The following is a 24,891-nucleotide window of genomic DNA, read 5'->3' as shown; positions in this document are numbered from 1 at the left end:
CTCTTTCGTTTATCCGAGCGAGATGGCAATAATAAAAATTATCTGTACAAATGGGCTGGGATTATTCGACAGCATAAATTCGGATTGGACCAATGGTAGAGGAGATAGGGCAACGGTTTTTAGCCTTGTAATAGATAGGGTTACCGACTTTGTTGATTTTTCTTGGTTTACCTGGACAAAATTAAATCTAGTCAGCCTCATAAGAGTACAATCTAATACAAAGTGTGATCTGTTCTAACATTGGTGATAAAACCACTTACAAATGTAGTGCATAATTATTTTTCATCGTATTTTCACGGAAACGTACAAACATATCTTGCTATTTCAGTCAGTCGGTACAATTAAGGGCATACATATATATACATTCCCAAAGTTTCAAAAATATGTGTACGCTTTTACACTCTAGACAACAAAGTTCGTGTACACATATTTTGAGCCATTTGTCTGGATCGATATTTTGGCCTTCACCTACAAAAAGCACTGAGGGTGACTGAAGTAGCATGACAAATACGAATGTTTCCGACAAAATAAAATACGATAGCAAACAATTATGCACTACATATTTACATAAACATGACTACTTTTTTAATAAGCATGTTGAAATGGCTAGTTAACCTGGTTCCTAGATAAAATTAATATTTTATTTTATCTCTTGCTTCATAAGTTCTAGGGCTATTATCGACTGAGCCCTAGAACTAAATGTGACTTAGAAGCGCTCGTCGTAGTCGTATTGTATATAATGTACTTGTGTTTAATTATTTGTTTTTGTTGATATATGACTGATAATAGGTACAACTATGAAACAAGTTACATTATTTTATTACTTCTTTTTTGTTTTTTTTTTAAGTAGTTACACTACTATTATATAAATTATAGACTAAAAAAGATGTCCATTCCGGAGTGGAGGGCTTGGTCACTTTTTCTTTAGTATAGGACTAATAGGACATCTATTTCAGTTGATGATTCTGTTATACTTAAAAATGTATATTAAAGTAATGACCCTAACCGAACATCCCTATTAATTACAAATCTCACCCCTTTCACCGGCGGCGAATAGAGAAATATTTTAAAGTCCAATCCTTAAAAAAGGAAAGCCCAGTATCGGCACAGACTCAGCAGAGTTATTGCACAAAAATGCTAATGTACAAATCTCGGCGCGCTTGCAATCGGTCGCCACTTTTTACACCGCCACCCGATTTTTAGGGGCCAAATGTCTAGCAGTTGAAACATTAAATCTAAAAAATTGTAGAAGGGTCAGAACATAAACGATAAATTCCCATGAAGATGGTAGTGGCACTGATATCTGAGTCTGGTCTGGGTGACGAACAAGAGTCTATCTAAGCTAAGCAGTGTATTTCCATTTATCCCCGCCCCACGTGACCGCCGCCATACATGATACGGGGATAAATGGGAATGATTCGGATGAATGCACCTATTCCCATTTGTGCCCGGCGGGGACAAATGGGAATACATCGTCCAAGCTAACTCTAAAGCGAGTAAGTGTGGAAGTGTCACACTAAGTCGCACTCAGTCAGCAGAAATATTAATAGAACTTACCATCAGGTGATTCGTCTGCTCGTTTACCTTCTAGGGATATCATATTTAAAAAAACTTACAGAAAGCACGTGAGAACCAAGCATAACTGAATCCCTATTTTAGAACCAGCAAGCACTTGCCAACTCCATCTTGCCACATCACCTTGGTTTATTTTCAACTCGTGTGTTATCGATATAACGGCCATGTTATTCGATTAACATCGTAGCTCGATCCCAATCGCCGCAGTTTTCTTTAATTATACAATTTAAATTGCGGCCACCACATATCAGCGCCATCTCTCGGCCGCGCTAGCAATTTTTCAAGATGGCGAACGCCGATTAAAAAGTGAATTTATTAATACATACCGTGTACGTTTCTCGCGCTTATGAAACTTGTAAAAAATATGTCGCCACAGGTTTATGCGATTTATTCATTAATTCAATTGATTTCTCGATCTCTGCTTTATGACTTGGGGCAATAAAATAAATAAGAAACTTCATGAAAGTTGTAATAGGGAGCATCGTTAGATCTATCCATCATTGGCTCGTTAGCACGTCCGCTTTGTTTTTTTTAACCGGCTAGTGTTGTAGCTACGGCGTTTTTATTGAATACCGATTCGATGTCGGTAGTAATTGGTCGGGAGTCGGTGTTAACACGGTGTTTGACGACGAGACGGCTAATTATTTTCGTGTCGATGTCGTAGGCGTTCGGAGATCTTATCGCCGTTACAAAGGAAAACGGATCGTTTTGACGCGATTGTTTCATTCGAACAATGACTTGTTGGTTTAAACGCTATCTGCTCTAGATACGAGCATGTAAGATGCTGTTTTTAATTTCCGATTTCGAAACGTATTGTTAAAAACGACTTTAAATGCAAATAAGACTGCATTACATGGAAATTAGGCGTTATCGTTCGTTGAATGTCATTCTGCAAATCAAATTACGAATTCCGTAATTCGTGTCAAAGCACCGCTATCGGGGCTCGTGCAATCGGATATTAATATTCGATCTTCGGCTTTCGATTCGTATAATTAAAATCGAGATCGATTCGATTGGTGCGGATGCCGTCACGTAGTACATCAGAGGCGCCGCCCACTTTTGACGCCTACGGCGTGTACGCAGCTTTTATTACAATCGTATTCCGAGTCAAATACTCAAGTGCCCAGTATAAACTCGACTTTAGTTGCCCTCCTACGCTAAAAGGCGGTATCTCAAAAACTAATTAACTTGAAAATGGAACTTTCAGTATAAGGTTTTAAAGTACATTTTTGCATTCAATTTTCATTTTATATACTGCTTTTTAGTTCGCAGGGCAGCTATGTTGACATATTAGCCGAAAGACGTCCAGTACTGGACATGGACATGGCCTTCTCTAGGGACCACAACAACGTCTTCAAGTCCTCATACAACGGTTTCCTGCAATCTTGACCAGATCATCGATTCCTCTTGTCCTCCTTCTCTGGTTACGGAACGGTTCTTTTCTTAGTCATCATTCGAGAATCTTTCTAGCGTTCTAACAACTGTCAGAAACAGTATAAATAGATGAAGCAGTGATAATTCTTAATCCAACAGCGTCCCTATTGTTCACGATAAATCAAACAAAACATAGTTTTCAGGCAAGTAATGTCCATAGACACATACCTTACAGATTGACATACATACAATATTCAAATATTGATTTAAACTTTCACGATTTTTACTCATTATTATTTACAACGACGGGACTTAAATTTAAAACTTATTTTACGCGATTAAGTCCCGTCGTTGTAAATAATAATGAATATTCAAATATAATTAAAACTAGCGACCCGTCCCGGCTTCGCACGGGTGAAATGCTGATGTATTATACATATAAACCTTCCTCTTGAATCACTCTATCTATTAAAAAACCGCATCAAAATCCGTTGCTTAGTTGTAAAGATCTAAGCAAACATAGGGACAGACATCCATCCAGACAACAGGAAGCGACTTTGTTTTATACTATAGGTATATGTAGTGAAGTGATAGTGATATAACAAAACACTATTAAACATATTAAAACGGATTACTCACGTATTTTTAAGTCGATGATTGATTTTCTTACTTACTTCCTGCTGTGGCGCAGCGACCCGAAGTGGATCTTGGCCTCCGACACCAAAGACCGCCATGCTACTCTGTCCAAAGCTGTTTCTGTCCAGTCGACGGCGCCGAGTTCGCTAAGGTCTTTTTGCACTGCGTCTCTCCAGCGGTACCTAGGGCGTCCAGACGGTCTTCGGCCCTTTGGTACTCCAGCGTCTCTCCAGACTGCACGATCTTCACCCATCTGGACTACGTGCCCGAGTCATCATAGATTTGATTTTGATTTACTAATATATTTAATGTCTGTGTCTCACGGAAGTTTTGTTATTAAAACCAAACACTATTTTCATAAGTTGAGTGATCCTATTTAGTGAAGTCCTAAATATTGGGGCGCGCAAAATGAGCTACAAATAACAAATCAATAACCTATTTTTCGTGTTCGAATGAGATCATCACTGGTTCACCTGAGACTTGGACTCTGTAAGCTCTTTCTTGTTTATTTATCGCGCGATAATCAATCGTTTCGCGCCATATTGGCAACCATTTTGTCGAAATGGTAATTATAATAAGTGGATGAATTTATTGAATCGATACGGCGAAGTCGAACCCAAGTACTCAAATATGTGGTGAGGTTACTACATTGCTACCTACCGCTTACCGGTTTTTGATGTAAAGAAATAAGTATATAAAACATCAATATAAAAATAGAAAACCAACCTGTTTATTTTTAAGCAGCCGAGTAGGTATTTGTAGGTTTACCTCCAAGTGATTAGCATAGTAATTGATTGACTATTGATATACAAAGTTATTTTAGGAATACATATTATACTAAAGGGCTTTAGTAAAAGCATGTTTCATTTAGCCATTTATACAAAACGTTAGATGAGGCTAGCATTAAAAGGAGGACCACATAGCACATATACCATACCTACAGACTATTGATAAAAAACTGTAATACAAATGAATTGAAACTGCTATCAAATTACGATTTTTCACCGACGAAGGTTATCTAGTACAAACCTTGTTTTGGAATAGGGAAGAAATCGTTCAATTTATTATATTTACTGAACTTTTATACACCGTGCGTTTAGTTATATTCTCGTACCTACTCTAGAAAATTTTTATGCAAAATATAAAGCTTAGTTATTAGCAGGTACTTAAACATTTAAAAGGGTTCTTAAATAAAAGTAATTATAATTATCCAAATTCCTTCTAAAATATCCTCGGTTATTAATCAAAGGCAGTCGCATGTGTTTGCGGCCGTATCGCACGTTTTGCATAGATTTAAAAAGTCGATAGCAATGCAAATGCGTTGTGCGCTGTGTTTACTTGTTCCTGAGTTACTGCCGTAATAGACCCCTGGACTTGTGGACGGGATTTTACAAATTCTTTGTTAAAGAGTTAAATATTGGCCATCACTTAAATCTCAAAGTTTTTTTTTAAATTGACACTTTTATATTGGTTTTTAAACTTGTTACGGGATCTAATTATCTTCATAACGAGAGATAGAAATAAAGATCTAGAGAATAGAGTACTAAAACAATGCGTTTGGCCGTCGTTAAATCTCTAGTAAAAAAGAGAAGACTTGTTAAAATTATGATTTATGTTTTCGCAATAATCTTTCAGCTTCTGTTGTACCGAATAACGTTTTTTTTTTTAATATTTTGTTCTACTTGGTACACATTGTATAATATAAAAAGTCAAACTTCGAAAAAAATTTATTATTGTTACAATTTTATAACACAAAGCATATCCATAGTAAGTATGCAAAGATTTTTCCCTCATACGATTGCGTGTGGGGTGGACGTATGAATCAATTTTTTCAGGAAATTAAAGCACAGTCACACGAAACTGCTGCACAGATTATAGGAAGGACACAAGGAAGTACAGACCGGTTTGGTATAGTACAGTACGTACAAACTGAATAAAAAATAAATATAATGAAGATACTTTAGTGATCCAGAACGCAATTGTTTGTGAATTTATGACCCACATTTTTACTGTTCTGTACGGATATGATGGTCGTTCTTGTCTACGTGACAGCGTGATAAAACCGCGTCCGTCACTTTCTGTCCCGCTGTGTGAAAAAGTGACAGTTATTTTATCACGTGGATAAAACCATCCATAATACGCCGGCAGCATGGGGTAATGTTACTTCTAGGCAGACAGGTAACTGAGTACTATACTTATTTTAACTTATCAAATTTGATAATACGAAAATATATGGTAATAGAAGCGTAACGTAAGATGAGATACAGACAGACGCCAATGAGAAGAAGTGCTCCATTTATGCCCAATTTATGTGAGAAACACTAAAAAACTTAGTTATTAACAGCAATTGTTTCAAACAATGTCATACGTATTAGCCAAGCAAGTACTAAGGCAGCATGAGTTGTGAGGGCGATCGTTCTTTCTTTAATACGACCACGCCCCGTCGCGCGCTTGAGCCTCATGACTCCGCTTAAAATAGAGTGCTATGTGCTAAATGAGCCGATTTTTAGGGTTCCGTACCCAAAGGGTAAAAACGGGACCCTATTACTAAGACTCAACTGTCCGTCTGTCTGTCCGTCTGTGTCAGGCTGTATCTCATGAACCGTGATAGCTAATAGACAGTTGAAAATTTCACAGATGATGTATTTCTCTCGCTGCTGTAACAATAAATGCTAAAAAGTACGCTTTGCGCTTGATAATCAATGTGTTAATAACACGATCCTTTCAAACGAGATGTCCACTACAACAGTAAGTACTGTTAAGTGGGATAACTGGGGACAGGAGGGGTAACATTAGACAAAGGAAATGCGAGTATTCCCCAATTATATGAACGTGGCTAACAGTGTACTATTTAATTTTATATGTATAACATTTAAAACTTTTGCGTTTTGAACACATATTAAATCACATTTACAAACGTCAATACGTCGTACGTATTTAAACGTCGGTAAATAAAGGTAACAAAATAAATTCGCGATAGACCCGATTGTAAATGTGATTTAAATTTTATAATCTTTGAATCAGATTTTACCAGCCTTAGGGCCAATTTTTTCAACTAGCTAGATTAATTCATACCTAGTCAATTATTGTCTTCAGTTACCCCATCTGTCTCCAATTATCCCACTTGACTGAACCTACGTTCAATGTATGAGGAATGAAAAACTTGACATGCAATGCAACCATTGGCAGCTTTAATTTTTTTTAATTTAAAAAAGTTAGTTGATTTAGGTTCTAAATTGCATGCAGAACTGTGATTGCGAGCACGATATAAGTAGACGAAAATAAGAATAAAACAATATTGACTGAAATTACAGACTTATTAAAATACCGCCATGAATTTTCATCAGCACTATAACTAAATTACGATCTTTTATTAGATTTCACTTTTTAATGGCAGTTGAGTTATTGTTTCCGTTAACTAACTTTTGGCAATTTTTATATTTATTTTTGATATTCTCAAGTGATGAAGTAAATGATTTATTACCTCTCATTAAAACTAATTTCAGGGTTTCTGCAATCTATAGTTTTATTACATTTTTAATAACAAAACTTCCGTGAGACACAGACATATTAGTACATTATGATACAAGTGTTGTAAGCGACGCGAATTTGGTTTTGTATTTTTTTCTTTATTTTATTAAAAAGAGGGTGCTTGGAAGTCTGAGTAGTATGTGCCGGTTTTGGGACACCGAAGGGAGCGTGCAGGGGAGGGGGGACAAACGGAGGTTTGTCTGTCATTGGCTCCCAGCGGGCAGTCGATCTATACGAGCGCGCGGTATGGTACACGCTTCTCGCTGTCCAAACACCCTTACGTTATTTTGCTTTAAAACTGCATATTATTTCACCACGTCCCTTACAAGCTGGTCTTCGAACCGAATTCTGAACCCTGAATGTTTCATACTCCGAAAAAAATGAGCACACGAAGCAGTGCTAAGAAACAAGAAGCAAAGCAAAAGGAGCTTAAGGCCAACAAGGAAATACCTACGCCGAAACAAGAACCAGTCTGCCAAACGACTCAAAGCGACGAATCTGCAAAATTAAAATCGATAGATAAGAAAAAGGAGCTACTCGATAAAACAATTAATGTCGATGTGGGTAGTGCAAGTGAAAAGTGCAAAATGGACGACTTTCCTAAATCGAAATCTATAAAGTCTACTCGAAAGTCGAAAGCATCAGGTTCTGCGCGTTCTTCAGTCGTGGCTAGAAAGAAGTTGCTAGAATTAGAAGCGGCAGAAGCGAAAGCGCGTATACAAATGGAATTAATCGACAAAAAGCTAGCGGCGGACCTAGCACAATTGGATGAAGAAAACGAAGAATACAGTTCACAATCGGAAGCTAGTGAAATTCACACTAGTAAAGAAGTGGAGAAATGGTTAGAACGCAGTCATCTAGAACTGAAAGAGCAGCCTGTGCCACCAACGGAAAATACATTGGACAAGCTGTGCCCGCCGCCCGCGCCGCTGGCTGCACCAGCGCGCGACGGCACCGAAGATACAGTTCACCTACTGGCAACTGCACTCAAAGACATAGCCGCAGTCTCCTCTACTAACGGACCTAACGCTCGAATGTTGAGCCGCCTCTGCACGCCGCGAGATTTACCCTCGTTTTCCGGTGATCCAATGGAGTGGCTCCAATTCAAGCAGGCGTATGACGAATCAACTGAAGTGTGCAATTTCAACGACAAAGAAAACCTGTGGAGACTACGAAAATGCCTTCAGGGACCAGCTAAGGAAGCAGTAACCTCTCTGTTAATTGGAGCCACCGCACCAGATCTAGTGATGTCTACCCTAGAGCTACAGTTTGGGAATCCCGATATTATTATATCAAAAATTGTGCAAAGCATCAACAAACTGCCAGTGATGTCTCAAGAGTATCATAAGGATATAGTGTCATTCTCCGTGAAGGTGAAGAATTACGTTGCAGCAGTAACAGCTATTGGTCATGATGAGTACTTAAGGGGGATGAAAATCATATCTGTAATTCTGTCAAAATTGCCAACTGTGTTAATATCCAAATGGGTCGACTACAGTTACCCGCTTATCAACGAGGGCAAGAAACCACGGCTCGCTATTTTGTCAGAATTTTTAAATGACGAAGCTCTCAAAACATCAAAAACAGCTGTTATCCTCGCGAACACTTACGGTGATACTAAACGTAAACAAAGTGACTTTTACCGCTCTCAAACCGTACTAGTGCAGAATGAACTAAGTGACGATATATGTAAATTTTGTCGTACGTGTAAACACGACTTAACAGACTGTAAAATGTTTAAAAAATCGCTTCGCAAAGACAGGTGGGCTTATGTGAAACGTCATGGATTGTGCTATAAATGTTTAGTGTCGCGCCATAACAAAGAAACCTGTCCTGCGCCCTGTTGCGATAAGGAAAACTGCGGACAATCTCATCACCGGTTGTTACATTACGTTACGCGCGCTAATAATTCAAATCCTCAATCTAGTGTGAACATTACGGAAATAATAGACACCGACGTAAGTGAAACGCGATCTGAGACTGTTACAAACATTAACTCGACAAGCTGCAAAGTTTTGTTACAAGCTGTACCTATTTACATACACGGACCTAACGGTATAATTAGTGTCACTGCATTATTGGACAATTGCTCAACGGTATCACTGATAAGCGCCGACCTCGCCGCCCGAGCCGGATTGCATGGTACCAAACAAAAAATGTGCGTTAGTGGGGCATGGAGTAACTCCGAACTTAAGTGCGAAAGTGAGGTAGTGGACTTTAATGTGTCAAACAAAGATGGACAGATGTTTACGCTACGTGCTCGCAGTGTTACAGACTTAGACTTACCTTCGCAAAATGCATCTAAAGTGAACCTTATGCATTATGACCTTAAGGTTGAAATTAAAAATCAGTTATGTAACACTCGCTACGAGAAGCCTCAGCTGTTAATAGGGCAGGATCACTATCATCTTATGATGCCACTGCAAATAATAAAGGGCAAGTCCGAAGGATCTTACATAACTCAGACTGTTTTAGGCTGGTGTGTTCACGGTCGCGTCACAGCACCGCGCGATAAGGGCCAGCGGCTAGATTCGACCTTGTTCATAACCGAGGACCTGCAAGTCGAAAATGAGCGTGCACTACGGGAAATACACGAAGAAGTACGCCGCTCTTTTGCCATTGAATCCATGGGCGTCTCATGTAATCCGCGCCAGAACTCCGAGGACCTGCGCGCACAGGAGCGACTGGAACAAACTGCTACATTGTTAGAAGGAAGGTGGCACGTTGGGCTTCCATGGAAAGACCTTAATTGCAATATGACTGAATCCTATGGTAACGCACTTTCTAGACTTAAGGGGGTAGAAAGAAAAATGAAACGGGATGTTGGCTATGCATCAAGGTACACTGAAAGAATAAATCACCTGTTCGATAACGATTACGCAATGGAGGTCGGCAACCCTAAGCTCACGCCAAAAACATGGTTTCTACCCCATTTCGGGGTTGACAACCCTAACAAACAAAAATTAAGGCTCGTATTTGATTGCGCATCCAAAAATAATGGCGTTTGTTTAAATGACTACCTGTATAAAGGACCTGATCTGCTCGTATCATTATACGGAATAATGCTTCGATTTCGCGAAAATAAAATCGGAATAACTGGAGATATCCAAGATATGTTCCTGAGAGTGAAAATCATCCCTGAAGATCAAGACGCTTTTCGTTTCCTGTGGAGAAACACATCTGAAGGCTCCGCTGCTCCTGACGGCCCTATAAAAACATATAAGATGACATCTTTAATATTTGGAGCGAATTGCGCGCCATTTATTTCCCAGTTCATAAAAAACAAGAACGCCGTGCGCTATGAGTCATCGATGCCGGCCGCTGTATCTGCAATATGTAAACAACATTACGTAGACGATTATATTGATAGTTTTGAAGACGAAGAAACTGCAATAAAAGTGGTAAAAGAAGTGGCCTATATACATAAACAAGGCGGGTTTAACATTCGTAACTGGACGAGCAACAATGAAACTTTAATAAATAGTTTACCAAAAGAGAACTTAGGTTCAACGGCCATAAGGTTCAAAATCGATCAACAAGATGATGGCGAACGCACGCTCGGATTAGTTTGGTTTCCAAAGGAAGACTTACTTGGTTTTGATGTCTCTTTCAAACGCATACCAGAGGCAATCATATCTGGAGAGAAAATACCTACAAAGCGAGAAATGCTGAGAGTTGTCATGTCGATATTCGATGTCTATGGGTTTCTATCACCGATAACAATAAGAGGAAAAATAATAATCCGTGATACCTGGAAACAAGGATTGCTTTGGGATGACATAATTCCGGAAGAATTATTTAAAAAGTGGATCGAATTCCTCGAGCTATTAAAACGCGTAAGTTCAGTGCGCCTGCCCCGATATTATCAAGCCGCCGTGCGCGCGAGTGAGACAGACGATGCACCGAATGCACCGAATAGTGAAGGCCGCCCGCCGGCTATGTATACTAACCTACAACTGCATTTGATGTGTGATGCGTCATCGCAAGCCTTATGCGCCGTAGCGTACTGGCGCTGGTTAGATAACAATAACCGCTGGCAATTAGCATTCGTTTCTAGTAAATGTCGAATTTCACCTGCTAAACATAGAAGTATTCCACGATCGGAACTAGAAAGTGCATGCCTAGCAGCGAGACTGGCACATAGTATTATCAAAGAGCACAAAATGACCACGGAGAAAATATATTACTGGACTGATTCGACCTGTGTGCTTCACTGGATATATAACGATGCACGTACCTATAAAGCGTTCGTGGCGCATCGGCTCGGGGAATTAGACGAATTAACTCAATCTACTCAATGGAGATACGTACCTACGAAAATGAACGTAGCTGATATTGCTACACGAGACACCTGTGAATTCAAAATGCTGGAAAATGAATGGTTTCACGGTCCCGACTTTTTGTATAGCAATGAGGAAACTTGGCCTTCAAGTAAACAGCTGACGACGCCTAACCCTTTGGATCTAGAGTATACAATGATTGTAAATGTATCTCCTGAAAGCTTACCAGCTGTTCCTGAACCTGAACGGTTTTCGTCGTGGTTAAGATTGCTTGGAGCTACCTGTGCTATACTTATGTTTATAAATAAATGTAAAAAACTTACCTGCGAGATTAATGGAGACCTGAAGGAAAAGGCAGAGCGCTTGCTTATCCAATATTCCCAAGCGCAGTCCTTTCCCGAAGACCTGGAGAACCTGAAAAATAAAAGAAATTTAGATCGGAAAAGCAGATTACTTACCTTGACGCCATTTCTGGATGAATACGGTATTCTGCGCGTCGACGGACGAATTGGGGCGGCTCAGGAGGTACTATCGGAGACAAAACAACCCGTAATCCTCGATGGAAGTAATCATGTCACTAAGTTGATTGTAAAACATTATCACGTGACGGCCGCACATGGTAATCAAGAAACAGTGGTAAACAACCTGAAACAAAAATACTGGGTTATTCGTATTCGGCCAACTGTGAAACATGTGAGCAGTAAGTGCATGTTCTGTAGAATAAAAAAAACGCAACCGCAACCACCTAGAATGGGTGACTTACCTCCTGCCCGCATGGCCCATCACCAGCGCCCGTTTACCTTTTGTGGGATTGATTTGTACGGACCAATGGAAGTGACAGTATTAAGACGCCGAGAAAAGCGGTACGGAGTTTTATTTACGTGTCTTACCATGCGAGCTGTTCACATAGAAATAGTCACGAGGCTCACGGCCGACGCACTAATAATGGCTCTGCGAAGGATGGCGGCGCGTCGTGGTTGGCCTCAGCAAATTTTTTCGGATAATGGCACAAACTTAAGAGGAGCTGATAATGAACTTAAGAAGTGTATCAGTGAATTGAATGACGCCGCATTAAAAGATTTAGCCTTAAAATATGGTACCACTTGGAATTTTTTGCCACCAGTTAGCCCCCACTGGGCTGGCGCGTGGGAGCGACTTATTCGGTCAATAAAGGCATCACTCAAGGTGGTATTAAAAGAACAGGCTCCGCGAGATGAGGTTTTGAGCACGCTCATGGCAGAAGTCGAACAGATGGTTAACAGTCGTCCGCTTACACACGTCACAGTTGAACCGAAAAGTGATGAAGCCCTCACGCCAAATCATTTTTTACTTGGCAGTTCTTCCAACTTACCGACTCTCGGTTCATTTGACCAATCTGGCATGTACCTTCGTAAACAATGGCGAACCTCTCAACGACTTGCAGACCTATTTTGGAAGCGGTGGGTACGAGAAGTACTGCCACAGATGATCCCTCGCCAGAAGTGGCACCAAGACCAACGACCCTTGCAAGTGGGAGATCTGGTATTGGTTGTGGATCCTGCGTCACCCCGTAACGTTTGGCCTAAAGGAATAATACAAGAAGTAATTCCGGGGAGAGACGGTCGCATAAGAGTCGTGCAGATAAAAACCAAATCTGGAACACTACGTCGATCAGCTGCACGCGTCGCATATGTACCTACTGAGGTTGAGTAAGTGCTGATGCAGCACTTGGGGTGGGGTATGTAAGCGACGCGAATTTGGTTTTGTATTTTTTTCTTTATTTTATTAAAAAGAGGGTGCTTGGAAGTCTGAGTAGTATGTGCCGGTTTTGGGACACCGAAGGGAGCGTGCAGGGGAGGGGGGACAAACGGAGGTTTGTCTGTCATTGGCTCCCAGCGGGCAGTCGATCTATACGAGCGCGCGGTATGGTACACGCTTCTCGCTGTCCAAACACCCTTACGTTATTTTGCTTTAAAACTGCATATTATTTCACCACGTCCCTTACAAGTGTGCTAAGTTGGTCATTACACACGAGGCGATATTGTGCGCGCGAGCTGTAAGCGAGCGCGCAATAAGAAAGCCGATGTGTGTAATGACCAATGCACACGCGTTTCATACGACGTTTTTCAACACATTTGCGAGAAAAAAAAAACTTATATTAATCAAATTTTAATAGTTAAAACAGTTAGTATTGTGTGTTGCATCTGTCATACTGCCGGCCGCCCCTCGACCCGGCCCGGTGCCCGCCAGTCTGACCAATTAAAGAACGCTCCCTTTCCATGCATATTAATAGCAATCAGTTACCTTAGTACTCAGTCGGATAATATAATGAAAAAGCACGAGTGGAATAATACACTGAAAGAGCACGCGTGTTTAATATCTAGGATTATGAGCCAAAAATCAGTGGAATAAAAACGTCGTTTTGAGCAATTGTGTTGAAAAATATATTAATAACGCGTCACTCACGTTTTTCGACTTAAAATACTTAAGTTGTAATAAGTTGTTATTATGTAAGTTGGGTGAGAATGCAATATTATTATTATTCATATATTTAATATGTCGCCTGTTGGAAGAAATTAGTTTTTCGATTTTTCGATGTTGACGGTGGGCCCTCTGAGTAGGTACTGCAATGTTGTACATTTTTCTGAAATACAAAACGATACTTTTCCCACTAGGTTCTTTTCGCCATCGCCCTACGCGACAACATTACCATCCTCACCACTTAGATGGTTGGCAGTCCTCAACTGTGCGTTTCTCTAGAAACTTCCTGCCTCGCACAGCTAAACTGTGGAATGAAATGTCGCCTGCGGTATTTCCGGACCGATATGACCTTCAAACCTTCAAGAAAAGAGCGTATTCCCATCTTAAAGGCCGGCAACGCACTTACAACCCCTCTGGTGTTGCGGGTGTCCATGGGCGGCGGTAATCGCTTACCATCAGGTGATCCGTCTGCTCGTTTGCATCCTATTTCATAAAAAAAAAAGGTAAACGCTAAATGGAGGTCTAAATACAAAAGCTATTATCAAAAGCGGTTTAATTTCCCGTTATCTCGGCATCGCACGTATTGTAACTATTTTTTTAATTACGAGTATATTACTACTGTTGATGAATGACCCTCTTTAGAGAAAGTGGGGATGGATGCGGCATTCTGTGTTGGTTTTTTTAAGGGGCCCACTGACTATCAGTCCGCCGGACGATATCGGCCTGTCAGTTGTTCGGAACTGTCAAATTTTTGTTCTAACTGACAGGCCGATATCGTCCGGCGGCCTGATAGTCAGTGGGCCCCTTTACTGACGACTGGACAAGGAAAACTTGTAACTATTTTTATTGGGAAGGTAGGAATATTGTAGTATTTGTAGTAGATGAGGCGTAATATTCGTATCATTTGCGTTTTTACTAAACAGGATATGTTATGGTTAATATTTAAACGACTGCTCAAATTATTAAAAAACTAATAGTTATTAATGAACCTTATTCGATGGGACGAAAATATTACTTAATCGCGTATAATTAAAAGTTTTAATAATGTGCAAAAACTGTAAAAGTTTAAATCAGCCAGTGTAAAGTAATTATAATTATGAACTCTTTTTTTTACTCTCTGCAGTTCTGTACTTAAGTAAACCCTTCTGCTGATTTTTATTTTGAAAAGCAGTCTTCAGAGCTGTATAACTTATAAACAATTTCTGAATTTTAACCAAAATAGAGTCTGTGCGGAAAGATAAATGTCGTGGAATGTATGGAGCCCAATACATTCCACGACTCTTCTCTTCCCGCACAGACTCTATATCGTGCTAATTACTCTGCCAAAATTTAACGTGAAATAGCCATTTTATTTAATGTTACTCTTTTTTTCATTTGGATTTTTTACGCTAATTCCGCTCAGCTCTTTCGATTCTAATAGGAGAAAAAAAAGGTCCCAAGATTAATATTTCCATCCCATTACCATTTTTCATAGACTTTGTATGTTGGTAACTGAATGGGAAGAACGAAAATGAATGAAAATTTTGGGACATTCTTTCACCTACTATTAGGATCGAAATAGCTCGTGATTTTGAATAGATATAACATAAAAACACCTAAATCTAAAAAAAAATTTAGTGTACATTTAAACTCCTAAATCTGAAAAAGAATTGTAGTGTACAATTTTAAATAAAATGTCCAAAATATGCCGCATCCATGTTTCACCAGCTCCAAACCCCGCAAGTACATTTAGCAAGACTTCATGAATATTAACTTTTTCTACATCAATCATAGCGCATTACGCCATTAAATCAAAAAGGCCTCAAGCACCCACTTGTCAAGCAACTTAATGACCTCTTTAACTTTGCAGGGTAGCGATCACACGATTGCCAACGTCACGAAACTAAAGGTCGTAAGGGCCAAGGGCTTTCACTGGTTTTATGTCTTTTTGGATTGGAAATGTGAAAAGGGTTAATAAGTGGGTTAATTTTTTGTTGGCATTTTTTTGTTAATTTCCCTCCGTTTTTACGGTGATTAGGGGATGTTAATTAGTTACGGATAAGGGTAGTTGGGGGTTTTATTGCGATTGTAATAGTCAGTATCAGTAGTGTCACCTATTTATTTTATATATTTACAAATTCATACTGCTGGCCAATTTTTCCCTCGTGTTTCGTGTGAGTCTTGTCTTTTAACAGGATACGCGAAAAAGATTGGGAACCTCTATGTTAGGTACTTGAATGTTCATGTCGAATTTAATGTTATTTCAGACTGTCGTTTTAAAATGAGAGCGTAACTTTAATTGTATGGCGGCGGCTTTTTTTTACGTGGAGTAAAAAAAGATTAGGCATTCCGCCCAGCCGAACATGACCCCATCAGTAAAAGTTGCATGGTTTTCGCGTGATCGATCAGTACTAAAAATGTTAAAACAATGGGGAAAATTCACATTTTATTTATTTATCACTGGTTATAGGTTTCGTGTGGGTTTACTAATGTATTGCCAAAAATCGTTTCCCAAACTATTTTACGCAAATTATCATTTGGCAAAATTTCATTTCGCAAATTTTGATAATCCAACCTAACCTAACCCAACCTTGTACGTGATTTTCATTTCCCAACTATGGGGTTGCGAAATGAAATGGTTGCGAAATAAAAACTTGCTAAAATTTCATTTGGGAAATGAAACTGATGCCATAAGTTTGTTGGGAAGTGAAATTTGGCGAAAAATATTTTGGCTAAACGGCGGTATCCCGTTTCGTGTGAGTTGACCGGTAGGTATCCACTACCTCCAGTGCCGGTGTCACTGTGACATGGTACTTCTGGGACACTGTATTGTAAAAAAAATACATAATGTTGCTTGCTTTATAAATTTCTACTCCTGTTTAGTTTGTTGTCCAAATTTTATGAAAGATGGCGCTGTTACAAACGCAAACTAGCGCTAACGGTAGCGCTGGTTCATCCTAGAATATTTATATAAAACTGTCAAATCCATACTAATATTATAAATGCGAAAGTCTGTCTGTCTGTCTTGTCTGTCTTTCTGTCTGTGTGTTCCCTCTTCACGCTTAAACCGCTGAACCGATTTACTTGAAGTTTGGCATAGAGATAGGTTGAGTCCCTGAGAAGGACATAGGATAGTTTTTATCCCGAAAATCATCCCTTAAGAAAGTAAGAAGCGGGGTGGAATTGAGATAATTAACGAAGTGCCTGCTAATTTGTGTGCATAATATGAACAAATTTAGATTGCTATGAGAATTTTTCCAGGCGCTATTCTTACTCTAGCTGCGGTTACTAAGTCCACGCAGACGAAGTCGCGGGCAAAAGCTAGTAAGATAATAAATGATTGATAACGTAGCAACTTGTATCTTATATAAACAACTCCTTTACGAAAGTTTATGGAGCTCAGCGTTCCCAATCTTCGAGCCATACGTTACTATTTACTATTTAGTAAATATATAATCAGATGGCGATGAAGTGGCGGACGGGCGTGCGTCACGATCGGACCGGCATTAACATATCGCGGGTTCGATTCCGCTATCGTCCGGTGTCGCGGACGAGAGCATGGGTCCATTGACACACGATACGAAAAAATTTTTTTTTTATTTAGTGTGATTTTCTTTTATCTTCGTAAGTCTTATTAAATAAATAATAAATAAAATGCGTTTATTTTCAGACAACTCATAGCTCCATAGCATTGTTAGTAAGTTCTTAACTAAAAATTAAAACTAAAATTATTAATACTAAATACTAAAAAACTAAGATACTACAACTAAAATGAGTTAGTATTACTTAATAACATTTTAATTTGGACATTTCTAAAAAACTTTATTAACTTCGATAAAATTTAAATCATTTTCAACCGATATAGAGTTGTATTGGTTTCGTTACCCGCACCCCGCACCGTTAAAATAATATACTTTTTTTTATTTCGTTTTCTTTGTAATTGTTTTCTTTGTAGGTTTAGCTGTATTTCACGAAGCTTATCGAGGGGAATACAGTAAAAATATTATTTCCTTCCCTTCCCCATTTGGGTACCTACCCTTCCTCATTCACTGTAAATACCCGGCGAAACATACAGGCACTGTAACTATAAGGATGGCATAGATTTTTTCGAGTAATAAAAAATATTCGAATATTCGATAACTTAGCGGCCGAATATTCGAATATCAAAACAGGCCGAATATTCGATATATTCGAATTGCAAACCCTAAGCGCATATAATTTCGTCTCGTAGCATGGAAACGTGCGGCAAAAACGTTGGTAAGCGAGGTAGATAAACATTTCCTTGTAGTGGGCATGTCCCGCGCATGACGAATAAATCTTGATGTCGTCGGCGCAGATAGCTGTAATGTATGGAATATTGTCCGCCACTCATTTGCTAGATACGTAGGGTTTTATATACTATTACTTTCAGTGGAAGAACATTCTAGAAAGTTGAATTTTAATCCCAAATATGCCCGAAAATACAGTTCTGATGTTTTATAAAGGTAGATCCACAATGCACTTAACTTTTGCGGTTTGTTGCTCCACAGTTGCTACACAACAGTTAACTGCGGTGTGGATGCACCTTAATACTTATGTAAATATTGCGTTATGGACCGCTAATTCGAACGCCCGCAATAAAATTAAATATGCCAGTTTTTCTCTTAAGCGATTCTCACTCAAGCTCCACCGTGACGTTACATTGACAGTATAGTCCATGGTTTTTTTTTCGCTTGCGAAATCACAGCCTACTGACACAAGTTTTCGTTTTTTATTCATCTACCAATGAGCCATTTTTTCAAGCTCGCCATCTTTATTGAGCTATTAGTAGTTTTTCACCACACAAAGTAGGTACTTGCACGCTACACACTACTCACCGCCTCAAAATTTTACCTTTTACCACATTTTTTTACACTCCAATCATACGTTTCAAAGAAAAAATTTCATAGCGTACCAGACCAATTACAATCTTGTGTCTCCAATCCGTATAATATTATAACGCTTGTTAACCGCAAACAAAAAAACGTTACACACTAAAAAACAAAATCAAAACAGGAGCGATTGTATTTCAAGCATTCTCAATTCAAATTAAACACCCCGTCTTTACCGCATGACAGATGAACTAACAGACCAACACAGCATCAAGATGCCAACATCGATAATCTACAGTCCGTCAACCTTTGTCTATGGTTTTATTTTTACCTGGCAACACCGCTAATGGTGTCCGAGTTGTAGTGACGCTAAGTTGACAGGGCGTAGATTCTAGATGGTAGCATTGATAAATAGTTTTTGAAAAGAAAAGTTTGGTTGATTCCATTTTGATTTAGCTAAAAGACAACGTTAATTTAAGTTTGTCCTAAAAATCTGACTGGCAGCAATCATAATATTCACGGTGAGATGACTATTTTCTTTCTTTTTTTTTCCACAGGGTCGTATCGATCCTCTTCTACTGAATCAAATATCTAATAAGTATTATCCTTATTCAGATAATATTTCCCTTGTCCTAGTATTTGACTTAGACTGTCTAATTCTAGTAATTTAAAGTTTTCGTTAGTTATTTTGTTACAAATTAATAAAAGATGTGGCAACATTTGGTAACTGATGAGAACACGTTATTTAGAACAACCTACATTAGAATATTAAGTCAGGAATTATAATTTATTCTGTCACCACAAAAAGATCTCATATTTTGATTTAGAAGAATCGAATTCGTACAAGTAAGCAAATATAAACCATATAGGGTTGAATTCTCATGTCAGTAGACCTGTCTAATAACTAAATGCTCTCTTTCGCTCAGTAAAGCGCTCATTCCCATAATTACTGCAAGATCTGCCGATACAGGTGGAGTGGCAAGTCAATGCCGATACTAACTTATGCACAAATGACTTACCTAGGTATATCGATTTCAATATCGATCTTGTTTATAAAATTAAACCGAGCATTCATGGGCAAGAGTGAGAGGCAACTTTACCTACTATAGACTGAGAAAGTAATGTACATAGGGTTGGGTATTAACATGTAATCGTTAAAAAAAAAGTTAAATTCGAGCGCGCCTAGGGAAGTACAATGTCATATTAAGCTAATTGATGAAGCGACAGTGTGGATTGCCACTGTAAATGTCAAGTTCTTATGGAAATATGTATGCCGTTTATATATAGGTAGTGGCACTTCACACTTAATCAATACAAAGTCTGAACAATGTTAACTAAAGGCCAGGCTCGCCGATTCCAATATAAAATTGTGTACCTACGTGTGGACGCTAGATGAGACAGGCGCCAATTTTTTTAAAATTAAATTGTCAATTTTATCAGGCAGTCTGGATGGATCTAAAGACAGACTCATGGAATGTTGTTTTAAAATCAGAAATTTTGTCAATTTTTCATCTGGCAATCCAAAGAAGGGTATTACCCTTCGTATACGGAACCCTGTAAAGGTTTACTGACTAATAACAGTTATGAAGGCGGCGACAGACCGAGATCAATCACAACGGCATACATAATGCATGTTATGTTTTATTTATGAACTTTATCGCTGTGATATCGGAAAATCAATTTCATGCTCGAGCAACTCGTATTTGACATTTGAACGAATTGCCTTTCGTTTGAATGTTATGAAATTTTGAATCTGTCTGATAGGTATGATTTTTTGTGTTGTTTGAAAAAAACAGCAGTAAGACAATTATCCATAGCTGTTTTATTTCGCTAACTGATAACTCAGATTTTTTTCTGACGGAAGTAACACTCAGTAGTGATACACGCACAATAGGACACACGTCAAAGTACCAACATAGCGATAAACGTCATTGTCAAAGAAGTTTTACTTCAATCACGTGTAAAGATTACACGCACACACTTTTTATTTTATTTTGAAAAAGTACCTATATGTATAGGTTAAAGTGATTGTATTTTTTTTAATCTCAAGAAATGTTATCGCCTGACATATCAATACGACAACAAACAAGACGCGAATTTCAAAAAATGCAAGAGAGCTCTTTGTTTACATTTTTAATTTACCGCCTTTACTGTGACAATTTTTTTAAATACAATTTCTGTAGTCCGAAAATGTACCTACCTACTCTGAAATGATGGAATTATGGGTGATTTTCCGAATTTACTCGAAATTCTGATTATTTTTACTTACCCGATAAGGTGTATTCGGACAATTCCGACTATTTCAAAAATGTCGACAAATTCCGAGAATCAGAATCACCCGACACGACATTCTAAACTTTCGGAATTACTCGAATACACTTTACAATTACATACTTTATTACTTATTATTCGTGTACGACTGATCAGCTACCAAACCATTCCTATTCGATGATGGATCACACCGGTTATCACGAAGTTGGTGATCGCTCACGGTCCGATGGCTATCGGCAGATTCTGACGCGGCCGATGCACGACTATTTTAATTGGGCCTGATGTCAGAGATAAAAACAAGATGGCAGCCATGACACGTGTTCGGTAAGTTCGACACGTCCGGACGGATCAAGTTTAGGAACATGTGAATTACGCTTTGTTTAGCTGTCGTTTAGAGTAAGAGTATTTAAACGCTTCACACACCTTTTACTTAATTTAGAATCCTAAATGACGTAAGTCACTGGGTGTAATGTAGCTGCGTTTAGTACGTCTGAGTGCACTAACTAGGAACAATATTTTTAGGATGCCAGTTAGGACAACTGAATTAAGATGTGTAAAGCGCTTTATACCTCTGGAATAACCTTTACATTATTCTATAATTCAGAATAACGCTCTTACTTGAACGCTGAGTTATTGCGATTGCAAACATGTCTGCTCCCACGAGATGCATGGCGCAACAAAGCCTTTGATAATTCTATGACTAGTCAAAACTATGCGGGCGAATTATGCATCGCATGCTTCTCTCATTTAAAGCCTTCGCTGACATGTTTATAAAGACAAAGGTTACAGATGAATATCATTTTAACGTTAACGAAACGAGCTGCAGCGCGCGGCTAAACGACACCCAGTCACGCCATCTATCTGATTCTACGTACAACCTTTCACCGAACAATCGCTTTATAACTTATTTAGCGAACGCTAACGAACTCCGATAACTCGAGTATGACGGCGCTTACTCTAACGGCCAATCGCGCGTCACCAAACATCGGCCGGCCAATCAGCGCGCGCTAGGATAGCGTGACCCGAACGCAATCCGATTCGAGTCGTATTCGTTACCGAGAGATGGCGCGCGCCCAATCGTCGCGTCCATCGCGCTGTCGTGCCCATATAATGATCTTCACAGGGCCAGGAGAATGAAGTTGAGCCTCTCATTAATTGGCGTTTTGAGAGATCGCTGCGCGAAAGATAGGTTAATTCCTCGCTCGGTCGAGATCCTTGTCGCTGAAAAAGGAAGGTGAGCGAGCATTTTCTGGAAATCAGATCCAATTACATGTGCCCGTTAAGGTTTTGTTCTGTTTGCGCGCGATATTGATGGACTAGCTCGCTATTATCTGGAAACATTTCTCGCATTTGTTAACATGTACTGCCCCACCCACGCGGCGACATTTACATAGCGCGGGCACGTCTCAATTAGGAGCGTAATGTATGCCTCGACTCGGGCCTGGATCTGACTGACGCCGACTGATAGCGCGAAACGTGACGGGTGACGACTATCACCCGCTTCCCCGACACTAATAGGAGCCGATATTGGGCTCGATACTTTTTGTTTGCATATCCATTAGCGTCTATCCGCCCACTGGCTGCTTAATAAATTATGTAAATTCTATCCTTCTTATTTCAGGTGAGGACGAGGAATGGGGAAACGAGAGCGAAGCGATGCCAGGAGAACCTCGCACGCCGAGCTCGGGGGGAGAGCGGGCTGCATCGAGCGGCGGCGCGTCGCCTGCGTCGGCGTCGGCAGGCTCCCCGGCCGTCTCGCCGCCGCGCCTGCGCCTCAACACGAGCCTCGCCACTGATCCCGCGCTGGCGCCCTCTGCCGCACCGGTCAAGCGCGAGCTCCCTTCGCCCTCTCCCCCGCCGCAGCCTGCGACGACGCAAGCGCAAGCCAGGGACTACCTCGCTCTAACAGCGGCGGCGTTCCCTGCGCTCTTCCCGGTCGCTCCGACCGGCTACATGTGCCAGCCATGCGGCATCCGCTATTCTTCTCTAAGCACGCTGCAAGCGCACCAGGAGCACTACTGCACGAACAGGCGGCCGAAGCCTTCGGAATCTGTGGAACCGGGCGCTGATGCCGCAGGAGATGAATCCAGTAGCGATGCGAAGACTCCGAGACGTACTGGAAAGCAATATGCTTGCACCTACTGCTCGTATAGCGCTGATAAGAAAGTCAGTCTTAACAGACATATGCGCATGCATTCATCATCTCCAGTGAGCAGCGGGACCCCTGCCCCGACCCCGACTTCTAACGGTGAAGCTATCGAAGGCCAACCGTCGCCCGATCGGTACTGCACTGACTGTGATATAAGGTTCAGCTCAATCCAAACCTATAGAGCTCATAAAACACATTACTGCAGCACGAGACAGGTGGTGAAACCTGCTGCAGCTTCAGCGAGAGGAAGTTCTGTAACCTCAGGGTCTGCGCCTCCATCCCCTGGAGCCACACCACCCGCTCAGAACCAATATGCACTAGCCCTGCCTACTAACCCTATACTCATCGTCCCGTACTCACTGCTGCGGGGCGCGAGCACCCTCCCGGGCACAACTCTACCAGATCCCGACACGCCGTGCTTTTTACTGCCAAACGGCACATTTCAACCGCTCAGCCGAGCTATACCAAATATGAATTCAGATGGAAAAGAAGCCGAAGTTTTAAAGTCAGCCAATCGGCGTCGGGAGACTTTGAAAGATGGTGGTACCCCTTTGGATTTAAGCGTGCGGCGGACTCCTGAATCAGTAGGTACTGATGAGCATGAAAAGGAAAATAGGCTGCGATCTGCAACGCCAGAACAGATTGTCTGCGCGCCCTCGCTCCCAGGGTCTCCAGGCACGCCATCGCCACAACGTCGATCCTCATCTCCTACTGGAGAGAGCTCACCAAAGCGCCGACGACGAGACTCCAGAGGGCCAACGCCAAAGCCCCCGAGCGTCCCCTCCCCGCCAGAGGGCAAATTCATCTCTGTACCGCCTGCAATATTGCCGCCAGCCCTGGCCATGCGTCTAGCCTCAGAACTGCCTTTGGCAGCCGCTTCCCCACAAGTTCTAGTCAAGCAAGGCGTGTCTAAATGCAAAGAGTGCAACATCGTCTTCTGCAAATACGAGAATTATCGCGTGCATAAGCAACATTATTGTAACTCAGGCGGGGACGAGCGGGTCAGTCCGGCGCCTCCGGAGGCTGGGCCACCGCCTCAGTACCGCCAGCTTTATTGTTTGGCTTGTGGGATCCACTTCAGTTCTTTAGACAACTTGGCAACGCATCAGAGCTACTACTGTACGAAGCGCGAGACGCGTTCACCTCGGTCTGTTCCTGAGGTTCCTAGGCCCGCATCTGGATCGGAGGGAGGATGGAAATGTCCATGCTGCGATGTGGTATCGCCGACAGCGGCAGCAGCGCAGCGCCATATGGAGGCACACGCAGGCGTCAAAGCCTTCCGCTGCACCATCTGCCGTTATCGCGGCAACACACTGCGCGGGATGCGTACTCACATACGAATGCATTTTCCGAAGAAGCCTGCTGATTTGCAGGTAAGTTGTCTTTTGTTTCATTTTCTACCCCTACCCCTACTGTACCCCTAGTGTAAATTTCATTATAGTCGTACCCGTTTGCGTTAATTCTCATTTTGTATGGGATTTTGAGTTTCCAAAACGTCCTGCTTAGCGCGCTGTTCAAAATCCCATACAAAATAAGACAACGCAAAGGCGTACGTCCATCACGCTATTGAATGAAATTAAGGGGTTCTGGATCCTTAACTTTACAAGTGTGCTTGTAACCATTTCTCAACTGTGTTAACTTGACATAAATAATTATAGTGGCGCAATAGTTCTCATGAAATAATAGGAAATCATTTGAGGACTTCGACCTGCAAGGAAGTTGCTTTAATCTCTAACAATCTCAACGCCTCATCTTATCGTGCAAATATATCACAGTTTTATGGCAA

General features: G+C 40.7%; 1 protein-coding gene across 2 annotated transcripts in view; it reads left to right on the top strand.

Moving 5' to 3' along the window:
• Positions 1-24,891, top strand: part of LOC134740479 (zinc finger protein ush) — a 278,546-nt gene that overhangs the window by 249,045 nt on the left and 4,610 nt on the right. For both annotated transcript variants that reach the window (XM_063672966.1, XM_063672965.1), the window contains exon 2: positions 22,578-24,478. In XM_063672966.1, the coding sequence (XP_063529036.1) occupies positions 22,578-24,478 (1,901 nt within the window). The remainder of the gene's footprint in view (positions 1-22,577; positions 24,479-24,891) is intronic.

The sequence above is a fragment of the Cydia strobilella genome, chromosome 4, assembly GCF_947568885.1.
Source record: "Cydia strobilella chromosome 4, ilCydStro3.1, whole genome shotgun sequence".
In the NCBI taxonomy this organism is placed as follows: Eukaryota; Metazoa; Arthropoda; class Insecta; order Lepidoptera; family Tortricidae; genus Cydia; species Cydia strobilella.
Note: the sequence above shows the minus strand (reverse complement) of the source record. Positions and strands in the feature narration are given on the sequence as shown.